The sequence below is a fragment of the Siphateles boraxobius genome, unplaced genomic scaffold (assembly GCF_051911475.1).
Source record: "Siphateles boraxobius isolate OS27281-9 unplaced genomic scaffold, OSU_SipBor_1 9, whole genome shotgun sequence".
Taxonomy (NCBI): Eukaryota; Metazoa; Chordata; class Actinopteri; order Cypriniformes; family Leuciscidae; genus Siphateles; species Siphateles boraxobius.
In genome coordinates this window covers 25087984-25109260 of record NW_027509219.1, presented here as the reverse complement: position 1 = coordinate 25109260, position 21277 = coordinate 25087984, and the positions used below count along the sequence as shown (strand labels likewise).

Below are 21277 nucleotides of genomic sequence, written 5' to 3'. Positions count from 1 at the left end.
TCACATAGAAAGATTTTCTGATGGTAGTAATGTAGCCTGCATGTTAGTTGTCTGATTTGTTTATTTGTAATTTTCTACATTGTGTTTTTGCTGTGGTCCAACTGACCCAAACCGAAACAGATTTAAAAAATGTTAACATTTATTTTTTATTATAATACACTCTGAACATTGGGAGTCTCTTGGAACCCAAACATAAATATAGTAAAACAGACAGAACATGAGAATTAGGCTAAATTATCTTGTGATTCTGGCTTTGATGTTGTCCATCCAGTTTTGAGATTGATTATATTCTTTTTATGTGTGCGATAATAAAATCATGTAATGATATTTGTTCAAGAGAGTTTTCACTGTGCATTGTTCCAAATAAATGTCTCAAATGCCTTAATGGGTCCCTAAACCAACTGAATGCAAAATAAATGAACCAATTTCTTGTTTTTGCATTAGTTTGCAGCACAGCTTTTAAGCATTCAGCGGTTGCATCCCAAGACTTGGGTGAGAAAGTAAGTTACAGTTTTTGAGAAGCCTGAAGGGAATACAAATTTGAGTGATTCGAGCAGCCCACACAGTTCACCTGTGTTCACAGAAACACACAGACCCATACGCACACATAAGCGCACACGTTTTCTCTCAAGCTCACACACACACACAAACACACTAAAACTTGGCAAGCATAGAAGCCATCTAGCGTACAAGCCAGATCAGAGAGCTTCATCACTTCGGCTGACTAAATACATTTGTTATAACTCCTTTACCAGTTCATCCGTGCCGTGTCTCATCTCTCTCTCTCTTTCTCTCTCTCTCCTTCTCTCTTTCTTTCTATCCCTCTCTTCTTGGATTTCAGCTGCAGGCCACGGTGAGTGTTTAATAAGATTATTCTGGCTTTTTTTGGCTCTGTCTGCCAGAGACCGTCTGTTCTTATCTTATCCCGAGGCAAATTCACAACCTTACAAGGTTGATCAAAATGTCAGACATGTAACGTGCAAATGAGGAAAGATGTTAGCAAACAAATGTTCGGCAGAGGTTAAATACCGTACAGACATATACATATTGCATTTAATTAAGATTGTAGATATCACCTTAATATGTAACATCTTGCGGGCATATATGTATGCATGTTAAGCAACACTTTTAAGAGCTGTCAGAGCAGATGTGGCGTGTTGTAAAGCATGTTCTTAACACGGAAAAGTCAAGTGTGCAATTTTCAAAAACATCTTTAAGCTGTGCACAGCTATTTTTTAAATATTTTTTTTTATAATAAAGCACTGCTAAAGTTTGTGTTTTTAAAATACAGGGTATAATTATTTTTTATAAATAGTGTAATGCCATTTTTTGAGTTTTTGAATGCCACATGGATGCAGTTTTTTTTATCCATTTGGAAAATGATATGCATCTGGTCAGTTTTTGCTAAGTTCAATTCATTACGTGAATTCTTAAAAAATTACATGAAGTTTAGCCAGAAGGGTATGTCAATCTGCAAACATTAAATTGCATCACTTGCACTGCAAAGTAGCAGATAATTCATCTGTGGCTTCAGAGATGAAGATATAACATTTGTTGAGCTGCTGAACAGGTGCAAAAGATCTGCAAAGTTTCACCCCAGATGATGTTAATTGGTTTTAACCAACTGTACAATTGTAATTTCCAAATGACCATCATCAAATAGTAAAATGAATTTAAAATATTGTGTGTGTGTGTGTGTGTGTATATATATATATATATATATATATATATATATATATATATATATATAGACATATACATACATACATACATACATACACACACACACACAATCTTTTAAATTCATTTTACTATTTGATGATGGTCATTTGGAAATTTCAATTACAATTGTACATTTTTATAAATATATATATATACAGTATATATATATACATTAATATATATGTGTGTGTGTGGTTTTGACAATTAGATATTACCAACACATTGCCCCATTATTTTGCACAATTATTTTGCATGTCATAGCACAGAACAGGTAACACTTCTTTTAATTCAGCTGGTTTGAAACTAATATTTACCAGACTTCATTATTTTACCATAAAACTTTATACACACTATGTGGAGCACTAAATCACAAAGGTTTCACTGCTGTAAGTTTGGTGGCAAGAATCCAGACTGTTTCACTGCCCAAATGCCCATGATATTTCAGTAGTCCTGTGAGACCATCTAGATATGGGCACAAAATCATGCAAAGTTGGACAAGAAAAAGTGTAATACATTTTTTTTTAAAAAGTGAGCAGTCTTGAACAGATTAGGGGTCAAATAGCCTTTTACGTATAGGAAAAAGAAAGTTTTACTTTCCATTGTAAGCTACTTGGCCTTTTTAAATAAAGTTAGTTTCCATTCAAGGCAGTTGAGTTTGGGTTTATGGACATAAACATTGTGAATATTTTAGGCGTCATTTAGCAACATAGTTCAGATTCTTGTGTTCAGATCATTGAAAATCTGTAAATGCAATGAAACCATTGTTTTTTATTGCATTTTATTGAACTCAATCAAAAGAGCTGTAACAACTCAGTTTTCTTAGCTTTAAATTCATCTTTAAATTCTTCATGTACTTCTAAACAACCTTAAAAATGAACGTATGCCTCAACACATCTTAATTCTGTCTTGAATAGTTTTCAAAGACGCTCATTTTCAAAGCTCCTTTTATAGATTAACTAGACAGCGAACACTCATCTCAGATGTTTGCTTGTTTCTAAATGCATCTGTGAGACATTTTGTTCGCAATGAAAAAATTCACGCAGTACGGAAGAGAAGATTTTTCGATGAGGTTCAGCCGCAATATTGTCACCCACTTTTCACACCGGAAAATAATGTTTAGACGAACAAATTATGAAGTTCCATTACACTTTCTGCTGAACACTGACAAATCTATCTTGAAGTTACATCTTTGACTGCTTAAAATACAAATTCAGACTAGTAGGCTAATAGTAGGCCTAAGCAAGCCTACTTTCCCAAAATTATATACAGTGTATATATATATATTTGTGTGTGTATGTGAAAATAGTTTTAATTTAAATATGATTTATATAGATTTAAAAGTTAAAAAGTATACACATTTTAAAGTTAATATAAGTTTGAAATATGTATATGTTTGTATATAATTTATAAACATATACCTGTTTATCAATATAATATTCAAGTAATATCAATAAGTGTGTGTGTGCTAAAATTTATGTAGTTTATATAGTTACAATAATTTTTTAAAAATCCAATCCGACGAAGCAGCTAACCAATAACTTATAATTTACTTTTTAATCATATTGTATAAATCCTTCATGGTGTGCAACATTCAGGGGTAACATAAATAATAGTAGTAAAAATTGCAACATCACACCTACATTAAGTTCCAGATCGAAAATGGAAAAGGATCAAATTGCCTCATGAGACTCATGTCTACTCTCAAATACATGTCCCCCAGTGTCTTTGCTGTGGCCTGTGGTGGTTTAAGACAAGGTCTCTCTCTCTCTCTCTCTCTGTGTGTGTGTGTGTGTGTGTGGCTGCGGCAGGGTCTTTCTCTGTGTTTTAGCTGTTACAGTCCCTTTAAGTGTGGGCAGCTCTGTGTCCAGGAAGCTGTGGTTTAAATCAAAGCTAGGGTCCTCCATTTGTCGTCACTTCATGTGATCCCACCTCAGGGCATGTGCAAACTCTGTTTGGTAGACATAGTGAGATAATTTGCCTAAAATTATGGAATTTAAAGTGTAAGGTGCAGAGAAAAGCAGTTGGGATTTTTTTTTTTTTTTTTGCGTGTGTGTATGCAGCTTTGACTTTCTGGTGAAAACATGATGCATACATGTTTCATTATTGACCTCCTACTCTCCTACACAGCATTAGCGTTCAGCCCCTGGAAAATGTTCATCACTAAAGAATCCATTATAGACACTTGGTGCCACATTTGCATCTTTTTGCCTTTTTGGTATTTTTTATTCGGCTGCTTCATTTTCTTTCACTTCCAGAGATGTTTCAATAAAGCATGTGTCTGTTGACAAGCTTAGGAACATTCTTGAAGCATCGGCACCTGCACAGGGTGGAGGGTTGTCGTATAAGTGCTGGCGGGGGTGGGGAAGGATATGTCTGAGTTTCCTGTTGTGGTGATTCGATCCGAATGCGAGACTTTGCCGGTTGCAAAGCAACACTAAAGCACCAACCACACCAACTTTTACTTAGTCTTATTAACTATATGTTCATCTACACACCAATAATTTGATCAAACAGGGCCGTCAAATGCAAATTTCCATGTTTAAGTCATAAAAAGAGGGAAACTGAGAAAAGAGGGAGAGATGTGTTCAGACGGGGAACATCCTCCCACATCCCACATCAGCAAAAACACATGCTCACAACAGTTCGCCCCATTTTGTTGAACTTATCAGCCGCTTCAATCTGTCTCGCTCTCTGTCTTTCTCTGTCAAAACTTCATTTTCCACAGCTTCTGATCTAGTGAGACTCTTCGACCCCTCGCCGTCTCCATCATGACCGACCCTGCCGCGGACCTCCCGTTCTTCTATGGCAGCATCAGTCGCTCGGAGGCCGAGGAACACCTGAAACTGGCCGGCATGGGAGACGGCCTCTTTCTCCTTCGCCAGTGTCTCCGCAGCTTGGGTGGCTATGTCCTGTCCTTGGTCTGGAACCTTGAGTTCTACCATTACTCCATAGAGAAACAGTTGAATGGCACGTACTGCATCTCAGGTGGGAAGCCTCACTGCGGACCTGCTGAGCTCTGTGAGTACTACAGCAAAGACCCAGATGGGCTTGTGTGCACCTTGAGGAAACCCTGCCTGCGATCAGCCGAAACAGTAATCAAGACGGGCGTCTTTGACAGCCTGAGGGACAATATGCTCAGGGAATATGTGCGTCACACCTGGAACCTGGAGGTAAGGGTTTCAAAACAGGTTTGATTCTGATTTGGTGACCCACAAAGTGTTGATTGATATTTGGTAACTGCATGGCTATGAAATAGTAGGGGTGTAATGCCCTCCCTCATGTCACGATTCGATACATATCACGATACTGAACTCACGATACGTTATTATTGCGATACTCCAAGAAAATTAGGTATTACATTGGGGTTGAAATGAATAGGCTTGGACTTGGTGCTGGTAACCCAAAGCACAGGACAATGGTGACACCACAATAAAAATGTTCATGTTTCTGAAGCCGAAAATATAGAATTATTTTAGATATTCTTGCACTCACTGACTAGATATGTTTAAATAACGTAGGCCATTTTTCACTGGTAACATAAGACATTTGGCATAATCAGGACCCTCAAATATTCCCCCATCCCCAATGATACATATTGTTGCATTTTTGTATTGCGATGCATTGTGACACGATGTTGTTACACCCCTATGAAATATAGGTTTATTGACTACATTATGGTTACATATCACTTAACCACTTTTTTTCTCTTCAGTGTTGTATGTTTTTAGCAAAATACATAATCAGGGACATATGGAAGTAGTTCAACACAGAACGAAAACATAATAAACTTGAAAAATGTTCTGATCCACACAAATGATACAGCCTTGTACATTTTATAAGTTTATAAAAAAAATAATAATAATTGTCATCATTTACCCTCATGTCATTCTAAACCTTTTTCCTTTTCTGCGGAACAAAGAAGATATTTTGAAGAATGACAAAAAACATTGAATCATTTCTCAAAATATCTGAACTACATGAGGGTGAATAAATGACGACAGAATTAAAATTTTTGCGCGAACTATCCCTTTAATCATAGTTAAAAGTATAATAATTGACTCTAAACCTTAGAACTCTTGTAACTTAAAAATGAAGCGTAACAGCTATTTTTGATTATCCTTTAAATAAGCATGCATTTAATTTTTCTACAGTTAACCGTATAATGGAGTCCTTAAAGTGACATTTGCACAGAGACACTTGAAGAAATTGTCTTGCGTGCAAATGAAAAGAGGTCTCAGGGTTTTTTCCTGCAAATTACACTTTAGATGCACCACTGTCCAATTCACCCTATCCAAATATGTTTTACTCCCTTTTTTGTATCCATTTTATGGTTTCTTAAAAAAAGATGCATTTTTACTGTCATGGTCCAATAGTGAGGAAGGAAACACTTGTCCAACTTTTTTTATGATTTTATGTTTTCTTTTTTAGGGGGAGGCCATGGAGCAAGCTATCATAAGCCAGGCCCCACAGCTAGAAAAACTGATTGCCACCACAGCGCATGAGAAAATGCCTTGGTTCCACGGCAAGATCCCTCGGCAGGAGGGTGAGAGACTACTGTACTCAGGTTCACAGCCGGATGGAAAGTTCCTGTGAGTGAAGCGCTTGATTCATCAGACGTGACAGTCTAAAGTTTTCCTGCAGCATTAGAGTGGAAAGGTCATGATGACACATGGGCTGCTTTTAGAGGCAAATCAGATGATCAGTATGGTTTGTAGCAAAGATAGAGTGGGTCTTCAGTGGTATCGTGAGTAAGTTCAATGCATTGTGGATGATTACAATGCTGCATTTACTCCTCTACATTGCCTCAGAAAGCTTCCTCTGCATCATGGCCTGCATAAACTGCTAAACTCAGAAAGATAGACAGTAGGCTTGGTCAATATCACATATTTAGTCCTGTAACATAATTTAGGCCAATCAGCAAGCACATCGGAATGCAAATATGTGAACTCCCAGCTAGGAGCGTTCGCAGAACTTTTGGCTCTGACAAGGTTCTCTCAACGTTATGAATACATTTAAACTTCCAGTAACATTAATAGAACATTCTTTCAGGGAACATTCACAAGTAAAGTTTCCATAGTGTTTGCAAAATGAAGAAATGGAATGTTCCCTTAACAGTCATATAACCCAGAACAAATAGCTTTTAAAACATAAAAAAAAAACTAGACGGTTTGAATGTGCAGGGAACATAACTTAATGGAAACGTTAGCAAAACATTCTTAGAATATATTTTTGTTAGCCGGGCTGTGATTTCTAATTTTCTAAATCTGTTTTCTAGAGTTCGAGAGAGAGATGAATTTGGCACCTATGCGCTGTCATTGACATACGGAAAAACTGTATACCATTATCAGATCTTACATGACAAATCAGGGAAATACGCAATGCCAGAAGGAACTAAATTTGACACTGTGTGGCAGGTATGCTTTACTCATCAAAGAGTCATTTAAAAAAATACTCTTCTATACTCTCACAATGTCTTCTATACTCTAAATGTCTTCTATAATCCCAATGTCTTCTATACTCTCAATGTCTTCTAGAAGACAATGTCTTCTATACTCTGACAATGTCGCCTGACGAAACTGCTTGTACAAATTTACATTTAAATTTTTTCTAATTTAGTTCCATTAACACTTTAAAATGCATTTTGACAGATGTTTATGTTTTGTACAAAACAAATGTTTATGTTTTTTTTTATTTTGTACATACTGTGGTGTTTGGCCAAAATGAAGACAAAGTAAATTTAAAGATAAATTAAAGATTAATTTAATTTTAAAAAAGTATTGCACACAACATATAAATACATTTTGAGTTGGTTTAAAATATTAAAAATATTTTAATTTATAAAATATATTAATTCTAAATAGAAAAATATATTGTTTTGTTATCTGGTCGGCAAAAACTAACTAAAACATCCAGAGGATAGTACAATAGTAATTTATATATGACCATGTTCAAATTTAGATATACAAAGATTTCTACATAATCACATAACCCATAAACCTTTTTGTATTATTTTATTTTTGTAGTTGTCATTGATGTTTTTTTTATATATATTTTTTTATAATCTTATTACTCTGGAGGGCAGCTGGTTGAATATTTAAAGATGAAGCCAGATGGTCTTGTGACTGTACTGAGAGAACCGTGTGTCAACCAAAGCAATGCACCAGCAGGTATGAACTTTTATTCTTCATAAAATTGTGATTTATGTAAAACATATATCTCCCAAAACTGCGAAATACTGTTAGAAATTTGTATATGAACAGGTATCAGTTCTTTATAAGAAATATGCGCGAGTGAAAATAGCTAAGATTCTTTCCCTTTTTTCACTTTTAGCTCTTGTAAATGCTCCGGTAAGTATAGCTGACAGAACACATCTATTTTTTTAACACATCTAATTATGCAATGCATGTGGTTAATTGTTTCTGTGTTTCTGTTTGTGTGTTGCAGAGGAGGCAGAGAGGTAATGGATACACACCGCCCCCTATGGGTACGTTTATAGTACAGATATCTAAAAGTTTAAACCAACAGCAGTGATAAAATCAACCAATATGCCTATAAATTTATGTCAAAATACAGTCCAAGTCTCAGAGTCACAGAGCTGTCTTAGTGAAAAATCCATAATCTTTTGGCTATTACTGTTAAACCATTTGGAATTGGACCACATAGTTTTGCAACAACAAGAATTACTGGCTTAATGCAGCCTAAAATATTTACTACAGAGCTGCTTGCATTAACCTTTTGTTTCAGTTGGAATTTCTATGGGTTTTTTAGAATGCTTGTTTCCCATTTATGAGTAAAATAAGGTCTGTGTTAACAATACCTAAAGTGACATTCCATTGTCCGCTTAAAAAGTTTTTATTGGCTAACATGTTGCTACTTAAGAACTACAACGACTATAAGGACGTTTATGTGACGGAAAACGGTTATAGGATGAAGCACCTTGCTAGCAAAAAAAATGTGTGCAGGTTTTCTAAAAACCCAATAGAAGTTAGAGGAACTACTGTAATCTAGTCAAATTTATGTTAGCATGCTAATAACATCTGCTGTGATGTTCCCCAGTGCCTTTTGGATCCGATTCTCCACGTCCATCTTTGCCTATGGACCATGATGCATTCACCAGTCCTTATGATGATCCAAATGAATGCAAGAAGAAGACCCTGTTCATAAAGAGAGACAAGCTCATGGTCGACGAGGTTGAGCTTGGTTCGGGGAACTTCGGCTGTGTCAAGAAAGGTGTTTTCAAAATGGAAAGGTAAGTACCAAGGGTGAAAAGCATACAAATGTGTGACAGTTTCATTTTTATAAAATTTTACCTAAGTTGTTTCCTTCATCTGTGTAGCAAACAGATCGATGTGGCAATTAAAGTGTTGAAGAACGAGAATGAAAAATCAGTAAAGGATGAAATGATGCGAGAGGCCCATATTATGCATCAGCTGAGTGACCCGTTCATCGTGCGCATGATTGGACTCTGTGAGGCCGAAGCGCTCATGTTGGTGATGGAGATGGCCCCCGGTGGCCCCCTCAACAAGTTTCTCTCTAGCAAGAAGTGAGTTCATCAGAATAAAACATTTATAAATTACTCTTTTATGTGTGTTATTAATATATAGTCAAAGAATGTAGAAATGGTTTTCTACATAGAGTCTGTAATGTATTAAAACATATAATATATACTGTATGAATACAATTTAATTTAGTGTATGAAATTTAGATTTTTATAAAGAGTGACCATAAACTATAATAAATCTAATAAAAAGTTAATTTATTTTTATACTGATACTTTTGTTTATAGTTTGATATTTATATGTAATTTTATATTATGTAAATGTCATATATATATATACTTCATATTATATGTATTAGATTGTATATTATTGTATATATAATTATTAGATTATATATTACTGTATGTTTTATTTTTTTAAATAATTTCATTTATATTTTCACTTGAAAAAACTGTGATAGAATTAATTTAGTGATTTGTGCCCCACTTACTTTCACACTAAGCGGAGCACAAATCACATATATTATTATATATCAATTATATATATATACACGTGCGCGCGTGTGTGTGTGTGTCTATATATATATATATATATATATATATATATATATATATATATATATATATATAATATATAATATATTTATCCGAGATAGAAGTGATTTAGTGATTCCTGATCCACTTCACTTTGTGATAAAGTGTGAAAACTCTAATCTAAATTATGGAAGCAAATAGCCAATCAGAAAGTCATCAAATAAAACCGTGTTCTGACTATATCAGAAAATACCCAAGGTGCTCAATAACATCAATTTACACTGATACTCTTTTTGTTCCTTTCAGGGACCAGATCACTACGGAAAACATTGTGATGTTAATGCATCAGGTCTCAATGGGGATGAAGTATTTAGAAGGAAGGAACTTTGTGCACAGAGACCTGGCTGCACGTAATGTACTATTGGTCAACCAGCAATATGCCAAAATCAGTGACTTCGGCCTCTCAAAGGCACTGGGTGCAGATGACAACTATTACAAGGTGGGCTGTTCTCAGATGTTCTGCGGGAGAAACACAATTACATTTTAATTATAATCCATGTTTCTATATAGCACTTTGTAAACACTGTTTTAGGTACTTATTGTGGTCTTGGAGAAATTTGAGCTTTTCTATTCATTTGTAAATCTTCTATATTGTACTGTCAATATACTAACAATGGGACCAGTTCCTTGTTCCTGTTGCATGACTAGTCACATGACCATCAGTGGGCCATAACAACAATATAGGTCCGGTTTTACAGACAGGATTTAGATTAAGCCAGGATTAGACCTTAGTTCAATTAGGACATTTAAATAACTTTTATAAACTTGCCTTAGAGCAAAACATTACTGTGCATCTTGAGACAAAACAATGGCCATTAAAATATGTCAGTGCAAGTTGGTTTCAGTTAAATAAAAAAGCATTTTAGTCTGGGACTAAACTTAAGCTTTGTCTGTAAAACCAGGGGATAATGTCTAACAAGTTGGATGCTACCTATTGATGGTGCAGGTACAAGTTTAAAAGAATAGTCATTCAGAGTATGATTTTGTATGTGAATAGGCCCGTACGGGTGGAAAATGGCCCCTGAAGTGGTATGCGCCAGAGTGCATTCATTTTCACAAGTTTTCCAGCAAAAGTGATGTTTGGAGCTTTGGCATTACGATGTGGGAGGCCTTCTCCTTTGGAGGGAAGCCTTATAAGGTAAACATTTACACTGTCACATTACTTACAACCAACTTAAATGAGTTGCTCATGTGACTTTTGACATCCATTTATTTTCCCCATGAAGAAAATGAAAGGCCCAGAAGTAATGAGTTTTCTTGAAAGTGGTAGCCGTATGGATTGCCCTGCTGGATGTCCTGAGACCATGTATGAACTGATGAAAGAATGCTGGACATACAAGTAAGTATAATCTAATGCCATCAAGTTTCTTACATTTAATATGTTTCTATCCAAAGTTGTGACAAAACAAATTCGCAAAATTGGAATATCGCATAAAACATTTGCAGATAAAGCAGCGTTTCCATCTCATGTGTTAAAGAGAACAAAATGGTCACTTCCTCAGAAATTGGCACAAAATATCTGTAATAAAAATGGAAGTTGCTGCAATCGGGGGAAGCCACTGTGACTCTGTTCTACATCATAAATTACTTGCGTCATGAATGACAGAGTGCGCAGATGAAACACAATAAACCCTTTCATGTTATCCTGCGTTCGGATGCCTGGTGTTTGGGAACGCAATCATGTGACACACTTCTGGCAGGTCATTATGCTAAATTATTCTGATGACAGACTTTGGGTCAGGCAATTCAGAAAGATCAAGCCAACATTTGAGATGCTGTGCAATGAAATTGATTCACTTGTTAGACTGGTTATCCAGTTACATCCACTGTTGAGGCAAAGTCACGTGTGATTTATTACTTATTTATTAATTTTGCACATTGAGGGATTTATTTGATAAATGTGTTTCCATCGTAGTTTATGCGCATGTATGATCTGTAAAAAAATTTTATCTGTCTCAATTGAGTGCATATCTGTCTCAATTCAGTGCATACGATGCATATTTTTAGTATTTATGCGCATCTTGGCGTTTCCATACAGCGTTTTTTTTTATATGATATCCCAAAATGCACATAAAAATAGGTGGGTGTAAACAGATTTTGACATTATAAACTACTAGTCATACTTGTCTGTCTGCTTGTGTGTGGATGAGGGACTCAAGCAAATATGAATAACTTCTGAATGATGTCTGACTCTTGTCTTCTGCAGGCATGAAGAACGGCCAGGCTTTGTCAAAGTGGAGGAGAAGATGAGAACTTTCTATTACTCCATTTCCAAAAAGATACCGGATTACATGAAAACAGAGAATGGAACGCCTCCTAAGTGATCAGAAGGGCAAATGGAAACATTTCAAGCCAGGACAGAAAAAAAAACTTCAGAAAAAACTGTTTTAAAATATATGTTACTGTAATATTATGTCTATCAAACTATCTGACTGAGCAATGCAAGTAATCTTTACTTTAATTATTAGCTTGTCACTATCAGTACTCATAATACTATTTTCAGCCAGAGCCTATTTACTATTTAAATATGTTATATAATAGTTGGTTATCAAAAGAAAATACTCTTTCCCTGCAAAAGTGTTTCAGTTAATGAAATTTGTTACATTTTCTGTGATTGTATGTTTCCTGACATTCCTTTTGTCTAACAATATATATGTTCTCAAACATTTGTATTCTAATTCATTTTGTAACAAGTCTTGAGTTTTCAAACGTGCAATAAACTGCACATGCCTCATTACTTCTCCCTGACACATTTGTATACAAATAATTTACTTGGTAAAACTTTATTTTACAGTGTCCTTGTTACATATCTTACATGTACTTAACATAGTAATAACTGACATGCAACTAACTCTCAAAGAAACACTAATCCTACCCTAATTAATATTACTCAGTACTTCAATATAATAACACTGTAACAATGACAGTGTTAAAATAAAGTGTAACCATTTAGTTTAAATTGAATTTAAAAGGCTGCTTTTTAACTTTTAAGCTATAAATATCTCCAATGCATGAAATGTTTTGATGTTAGTGTGTAACCATAGTGTTTCTAATACACTTCCTTCATGTTCAGTGGCAGACAGAAGAGGCTCTACTGATGTTTCAATAGAGGAAGTGTACTTTGCTCAGCAGGGAGGGGCTTGTGGCTTCCTTAGAAAGTGTGGACTTAATAATTGTTACAGTGCGAAGGCCACGTTCCTTTTAACTCTATAACAATTGCAAATACAATGTGATTACAATAACGAAGAACGTTCTTGAATAACGAACAAAATAGAGGGCGGTGTAAAAAGGCGCTTCACATCAAAGCGGAACAAGAAAGGCGCTTGCTCGCGGTAAGTTTGCTTCAACTTCACTGTAAGCTTCGAAAACATTCCCTTAACAAAATCGTTTTTTAAATACGTGTTAGGTATTTAATTCGCGGTTTTTACAAAGGTTATTTTGTTATCGCACCTATGTGTTTCCATGAAAGTTAAATTCATGTGATTATCAGTCCTGGTCACGCCATTAAAAACGACATCGTCACACGGAATTAGCGTGTAGACAGACGAGAGTCTCGCGCAACATGTTGTTTCGCTTTTGGTGTGTGTTACTGGTATCCATTCATTAAAAAACATATACACATTCACATGTTTACAATATTTAAGTTGTGTGTGTGTGTGTGTGTGTGTGTGTGTGTGCGTGTGTGTGTGTGTGTGTGTCTGTGTGTGTGTGAGGCATATAGATATATGTAATTCATTAACATACTATAGATATTAGCCTATAGAAGATGCTGGAATCCCCCTGCCCTGGCCAATAAATGCCACCCATGGTGCCCTACAGGAAATTGCTCAGAATTTCCCATAACATTCTAAATATAATATCTCTGTGTAAAACCTGTTCAGTGACCAACATTTCTTTAACATGCAGATATGATATATTATATTGTTTGTTCAGCATGTTAAACTGGGAAAATCTGTTTTCTGTTTCTCTCTACATTTTACCACTTAATGTTGAAGGAAGCACATCAAATTGGAATTAATCCTTCAGAATGAGAAAAGAATCATGTAAGAAATGCATGAAAGAATGCAAGACTGAAGTTATTTCAGTGTCACAGCCGAAAGAAAATCGCAAGTACTCTTTTTATGTGTTTTGTTCCCACCTGGAAATATTTCATGCCTTGAAAAAGTCATGAAAATTAAGAAAACCCTCTTAAATAAAGGTGGGAACATATATTTCCCAAATATATATATATATATATATATATATATATATATATATATATATATATATATATATATATTTTATCTTGCTTAGCGTTAAATAAAATAAACATAAAACATTGACTAGAAACTGCTCTTACTGTAATGTAAACAATCAATGATTATATGTAAATCTATACTTGCTCCAGAACAGAATGTATACCCCCTGTTCTATTGTTTGGTTCTTTTTTCTTTTCTTTATTTCTCTCTTCTTCCCTGTCTTTCTTAATGTTGAATCCTTAAAAAATCATAAATAAAAATAGTAAGAAAAAATAAAGAAAAGAAACTGCTCTTTATGTGCAATGCTATGAAATGATGTTCTCATCATAAAATTAAATAATTATCCAAAAGGTCTGGGAACCCAGGAGCGGACAAAGTTTGACCTAGTTTTATTTTCTCTCCCTTTTTCGTATTCAGCATCCGTCCTCCCTCAGAGTACAATCGCTGATTACCGAGAAGCCTCCACACAATATTGTCATTGTTTATCCATCCTTTAATTTGTCATTTCAGGCACCCCTGCTATCAAAAGGCTCATTTTAAACACATTTCACAACAATCCTGTCCTCCGGCAACCATGTCCATGGCCCTAAAACAAGTCTTCAACAAGGACAGGACATTCCGGCCCAAGCGCAAGTTTGAGCCTGGAACGCAGCGTTTTGAACTGCACAAGAAAGCACAGGCGTCTCTAAATGCTGGTCTGGACCTGAAGCAAGCGGTGCAGCTGCCGCATGGCGAAGACCTCAATGATTGGGTGGCCGTTCACGTGGTAGACTTCTTTAACCGCATCAACCTCATCTACGGCACAATCAATGACTCCTGCACAGACCAGACCTGCCCCATTATGTCCGGCGGGCCAAAGTACGAGTACCGCTGGCAGGACGAACAGAAGTACAAGAAGCCCACCGCTCTCCCAGCACCCAAATACATGAGCCTGCTAATGGACTGGATTGAAGTCCAGATCAACAATGAACATATCTTCCCCACTAATGTTGGTAAGGACCACATAATCCAAAACACTTTGTTGTTGACCAACATTTCATTGATTTGTTGGATGCGTTTAGTTTTTAATCAAATTAAAAGCCCAAAGTATACTTCAGTTTTTACGTGTACGCAAGGGTACACAGTGCGCATGATGCAAATTTCGTCACAAGAAACAGTTTTTTGTAACCACATGTACTTTGTACGCAGAGGTCGCACATTAGAATTGAAATACCGGAGACTGCAACAACAACAGACGCACACATTGACAATCGCTTGTGTAAGGGGGTTATGAGAATACAAAGACATTTTTATCTGTCATAACTTCTGGAGAAAAATAGCGCAGACACTGGACAAAGATGAAACTTTCTAGAGCGCATGTGCCAACCGCCTGCATTCGTGCATACTATCAAACGGAGTATACTTTGAAAGGCTGCGTGTTCGACTGTACGCATATGCGTAGAAAAATGGAAGTGTTTGGGCTTTATAAAAGTGTTACCAAACAGTCTTTATTAAACTAACAACGGAACACTCAGGAGATCACAGGAGCTAAATGTTAACACAACCACATAACATAGACAATATTGGACACTGAACAGAAAGAAGTCAAGGCTTAGGGACCTTTTAAACGACACCGTTTCGCCTGAAAATGCAAACCTTTGAAAACGGCTTTCAAAGTGCAAGTTTTTGAAAAAGATACCGTTATCTTCTCCGTGTAAACTACAAAAAACTAATTCGTGAAAATGGTGATATCATGCGCATGCATATTACATGTTGAGTCTATAGGCACGTAGTGTTTCTTTACAAAGTGACTGCCAACTAACTGGCCTGGCATGAATAATACAGTGTTTTCATGGATCCGAGTGAGCAGGGATCGTTTTGACAACGTTGGTGTATGTATGCAAAAAAGCGCAAAGGAAAAACTGTTTCTGTTTTGAGTACATCATTGTCGTTGTGTAAACGATTACTGACAGTTTCCTTTAAGTCTACTGGTACCTTACAGTTTTCTTCATTGTAGATTGAATAACAATATTGCTAGATTACTAACATTAAGGTTTGGGGTTCGAGTTTGCTAAGAAGGAGTGAATTAATTAATTAGTCCAAAATGTATTTTGACACCAGTCACACTTTAAAATGTATGAGATACATTGCTCAGATAGCAAAGTATGAAACAAAATGGTATCTGCAAACAAATTATCCAAGACATTTTCTTAGAACGTTTTGGAGTCATTTTTACACTTGACAACTGACATTTTTAGTAAATATACAGTATGAAATCAGTTCACAAGTTTGACACCCAGAAAATGTCTTTTGTTAGTATGTCAATTGTTTTATAATTTAAAACTTTATTTTGTGAAATATGTAGCTTGAAACATTGCTCATTATTCTTTAAAATAAATGCCACTTGATTTGACATTTTGCAACGCAATAACATTCAAACTTTGTAAAATGTAGCTTAAATGCCCAAAATACTGTACCTTTTGAGGTTTATATATATATTATTACTTTTTTTTTTGTTGTCTTTTTTTTTTTTTTGTCTAACCTAAACCTAGGTCATCAGAATGAGCTATGCAGAAGACATTTGAAGATAATTCTAGCATGGCACAGATGTCTCAAAATGGCCATCATTTAGGTCAACATGTAAGCATAACATGTTGACCATTTGAAGCAGCATTTAAGACATGAATAAACTATGAATCAAGACGTAGTTTGTCAAACATGTAGAATCCTTTGGGATGGTCAAGTGCAGTGTTTGACCTCCCTGGCTTTGTCTCATTATCTCCAACCTGCCATCTGACATCTGTGGTGCCTTTCAAATTGGGTCATACAATTTACAGTGGGATATAAATAGACTAAGTCTGCATATGGAACAGATTCTTAGAATGCAATGAGACGGTTGCAAAATCTGCTATGTATAAGGACATGGTTGTCTGCATACAGCCCAGATCGCAGGACTCTATTAATAAATGGCGCTTTGGAAATATGATTCTGCAATTTATAATCCATCATATCACGTGTACCAGATAATAAACTTATGATGTGAGGACGTGCAGATGAGAAAATAAAGTTTTAAAGTGAAAATGAAAATGAGTTTTCTCTCATCCAGAGATATGAGACACTTGTCTCCTCTGATGATATCAGCAGACTCGATGTCATCTTAGTTCTGTTCTGTCTTTAATCGACAAATAACTTGTCTGAAGTTGTTTTAGAACCTGTTAAGGATGTGAAGTCACAATGAGAAATCACTAACCCTCATAATACTTGAATTTCAACCTTCTCTACTGTTCTGTAGGATTTTTTCAAATGTTTTTGAAAGATGTATCATGCACACTATTAAAAGGCTGTATTTATTTGATCAAAAATACAATACAAACAGTAACATTGTGAAACATGTTTTCTATTTTAATATTTTTTTAAATGTTGTTTTCTTTAATGTTAAATGCTGAATTTTCAGCATCATTACTCCAGTCTTCAGTGTCACATGATCACATGATCCAGATAGATAGATAAAATAGATTTCTCAATAAATATTCATCCGTGACTTTTAATATTTTGGCTTTCATCACTATTCATGCTTGTCTTTCTTCAGAAAAAAAATATAAACAAAAGCAAAAAATGTGAGCCAGGAAAGTTTCCGAAATTTGGTCGATTTGACACGCAATGACCCAATACTAATTTCCTTCATGAAAAAAATTTGTTCTGACCCAAAACTTTTGATCTGTAGTGTGTAATTTTGTATTTTACCACTATATATTTGAAAAGTTTAGTTTTTGAAATTCTCTCTCTTGAGACTGTTTTCTCATCGAAACACGTAGGTTATTCATTCTCTTTGTGGTTTATTTTCATTTTCGCGTGTTGTTTCTATTTTAGGTACACCATTTCCTAAGACCTTCATGCAGGTAGCTAAGAAGATCTTGTCTCGTTTGTTCCGGGTATTCGTCCATGTCTACATCCACCACTTTGACCGCGTGAGCCAGATGGGAGCAGAGGCCCACGTGAACACCTGTTACAAACATTTCTATAACTTTGTTACTGAATTCAATCTCATAGACCACAAAGAGCTGGAACCTCTGGTAAGCATATGTGTTATAGAGAACAACAGTCAAAAAGCGCATTTTTTTTATCTGCAGCAAAATGCATATATTATATTCGTTTTATATGATAATATATCTGCATTAACTTGCTATAGGAAAACATTATATAAAATTTTATCTGCAGAAAATGCTACAGGCAAACATTATTATATTACATCAGATTATATTATATATTTTTATCTGCAGTAAATTGCAAGAGGAAAACATTTTATCTGCAGTAAAATGCTAAAGGAAAACATTTATTGTATTATATTATATAATGTTATATGCCTGTGTATGTGTGGGTTTATAAACATGTCAAAGTGAGTTCCCATAACCTCTTGAGAGCAGAAAGCGACAAACAAAGAGCGACAGATACAGTAACAAGCACTAATGCGTCATGTCATGATTAGTAGATAACAAGCCCATTTTGTAATGGCTTTGCTAATTGGTAGGGCCACACTAGGACAGAATGAGTCAGCAGGTTTTATATTCCAGGCTCTATCATTTTTTCATCACAGGCAGAAAAACCCTTCGTTATATAGCAGCAGCAGTTCATTCTCTCAGTTGTCACAGCTGAATTGGTGATGTGGGATCAGGTGACACCCACAGGTCCTATTACTGACCTCAGGAGCTCAGTCACTTTGCATAATGCATTTCCAAAGTTTTTACATCTGTATATATAAACAAAGAAAGACAATCTTTATGTATTTCATAATAAAAACATAACATTTATATCTTTAAATAAATAAGAAAGTAAATTTCATGATAATTGAATATCAGAGGCAGGTTCTTTTTATTAGACAAAGCTTTTTAAATGCAGATATGTGGTTGGTGCCTGAACATAAGTGATGCTTGAAACTTGTGGTTTGGTGATGGTTTATGTCATGCTAATGCAGTGCTATTTCCCCCAACAGAAGGAAATGACGTCACGGATGTGCCACTAAAAAAGAGAGCGGACCTTTACATTCCAGTCAGATCAGGACCACGCAAATTTACAATTTAAAAGCAGACAAACTTTCAAAGACTTTATTTTTTATACACTTTTAAAGTACTGTAATAATCTATTTAGAGAGAGACATGTACATCTCTCTGTATTCTCATGTTTAGGCATATGGAGAGTATTTTTTATTAGAAATCAGTATTATCAGATATTTTTGTTTTTCCAAATTTGTTCTGAATCATTCCTTTTGTTCTGTTGAACTGTTATAATCTTTAACATGCAGATTATATTTGACTATTTATGTATGTGGTTGAGATATTAAACCCACTTCCTCTTGTCTATGTATGTCATTGTTTTGTTCTTGGTTTTTGGTCATGTTCTCATCACTTATTCTGACTAAAAACTTGATGAAATAGTATGACTTAATGTTTGACTACTACAACAAAAATTATATATATATATTTTTAGTACATAATCCCTGCATTTATTTTATTTCACCACCTGCTGTGTGGATTTTTTTAATAGTTTCTCTGTGTCTGACTTAAATGAAAGATAATCCTGTTTCTCCAGCTCACTGTCTTTTCTGATGGTTTTGTCTCAGTCTCATTTACTCAGCCTTCTAGTAATCTACACAATCAAATCCATTAAATGAGATAGCTATGGAAGCTTGTTTCCGCCACTGAATGAAAGAGTTTACATCTCGCAATTCTGACTTTATTTCTCAGAATTGCGTGAAATAAAGTCAGAATTGCGAGATATAAAGTCGCAATTGCAGGTTATAAAGTCAGAATTGCGTGATATAAAGTCCGAATTATTAGATATAAACTCGCAATTCTGACTTTTGCTCTCAGAGAATTAGGCCTATGTTTATATCTCGCAATTATGACTATATAGCCAAATACTCAATTGGGAGATATAAAGTCAGAAATAGGCTATGAGATAAAACTATTCTGGGGGAAAAAAGTCAGTCTTTTCTTTTCCATAGAATTGAACTTTATAACTCATAACTTTATGACAAAATATGTAAGAATTGCGAGATATGAACTCACAATTAGCCTATGTGTTATAAAGTCAGAATTGCGTGATATAAAGTCGGAATTGCGAGAAAAAAGTCAGAATTCTTAGTTTTTTCTCTCGCAATTCCGACTTTATAACACGCAATTGCGACTTTATATCACGCAACTCTGACTATAACACGCAATTCTGACTTTATAACACGCAATTCTGACGTTATAACACGCAATTGCTACTTTATTTCACGCAATTCTGACTTTATATCTCGCAATTCTGAGAAATATAGTCACAATTATCTTTTAAAATGTTTTATTCTGTGACGGAAACAAGCTTCCATAGATTAGCAGACAATAACTTTTAGGCTGCCGCTCCATGTATGTGCAGCGCAACCATAGAGGGCAACAAACATTTGTTTCTGTCCACTAGATGGCAATGAAGGCACATCACAACACAAGACCTATGAAATGTATTGAGTTAGATCACTGATGTTAATATTTTAAAACTAGGTCCACAATTTGGTTATGCAACTGGTTTTCATTATCAAATGCTCTTTTATAATTGTGCTTTCTTTAGCGTTTTAACTAGATTATCAGCGAATTTTTTATTGTATAGGGTATTAAGTATTTTAGTTTTATAGTATTAAGTTTATAGAGATATTTGTTCTGTTGGGGAGTAGCCTACATGTTGAATAAGTGCTGAGTTGCACGTTTAGGGGAAATAATTATTCAGCCTCAGTTTGTTTGGATGATGAAATCGTCAACTGTAATAGCTCCACCCTTGCCTTAAACACCACCTCTGTCGCAATCGGTCGCAATCTTTCTTCAGTCTGCCAGAAGAAGCCAGATTTTTCCAGTAGTCTCTGCATTATAATGAGTAGGCGTGCCTTAGTGTCATCCAACACTGACGTTGAACGGTGTGACAAAAAGGTCATGCTGGTTTGTTATGTACCCATTTTAAAAGCAAAGTTAATACAGATTCAAACCCATTCAGAAAGCTAAAAGGGTTTACTTTGCCATGGTCTTTTTTATAGGTAATAAGCGTTTTCATGCACAGTTGCTCACCGTTACTATGTAGCTGCCAGCTATTCTGCAGAAAAACAACTTAATTGAAAGCTACAAAGTATGTAGGCCTACACTAAAATATATTGCTGCTAATTCGTGTTTTAACTATAAATATAAAAAATAAGCTGTGTAATTTTATATAATACATGTATATT

At 35.2% G+C, this 21277-nt stretch overlaps 2 protein-coding genes across 4 annotated transcripts; both read left to right on the top strand.

Annotated features, from left to right (window-relative positions):
* Nucleotides 1-481: 481 nt before the first annotated feature.
* Nucleotides 482-12548, top strand: zap70 (zeta chain of T cell receptor associated protein kinase 70). 3 transcript variants are annotated; one of them, XM_077224310.1, is made up of 13 exons: nucleotides 482-500; nucleotides 4448-4892; nucleotides 6151-6311; nucleotides 6998-7136; nucleotides 7805-7889; nucleotides 8053-8069; nucleotides 8167-8206; nucleotides 8779-8971; nucleotides 9059-9265; nucleotides 10061-10253; nucleotides 10812-10952; nucleotides 11041-11153; nucleotides 12021-12548. In XM_077224310.1, the coding sequence occupies exons 2-13, from the start codon at nucleotides 4491-4493 to the stop codon at nucleotides 12136-12138; spliced, it is 1809 nt and encodes a 602-aa protein (XP_077080425.1). In that variant the 5' UTR covers nucleotides 482-500; nucleotides 4448-4490; the 3' UTR covers nucleotides 12139-12548. The 3 variants fall into 3 exon arrangements, with proteins under 3 accessions (XP_077080425.1, XP_077080422.1, XP_077080424.1); XM_077224307.1 differs by lacking the exon at nucleotides 482-500 and adding an exon at nucleotides 565-853; XM_077224309.1 differs by lacking the exon at nucleotides 482-500 and having other exon boundaries at nucleotides 3201-4892.
* A 327-nt stretch (nucleotides 12549-12875) lies between these two features.
* Nucleotides 12876-19386, top strand: mob3a (MOB kinase activator 3A). The gene is made up of 4 exons (XM_077223007.1): nucleotides 12876-13146; nucleotides 14563-15044; nucleotides 17902-18104; nucleotides 19022-19386. Exons 2-4 carry the CDS (start codon nucleotides 14627-14629, stop codon nucleotides 19049-19051), a joined length of 651 nt encoding a protein of 216 aa, XP_077079122.1. The 5' UTR covers nucleotides 12876-13146; nucleotides 14563-14626; the 3' UTR covers nucleotides 19052-19386.
* The last annotated feature ends 1891 nt before the right edge of the window (nucleotides 19387-21277 follow it).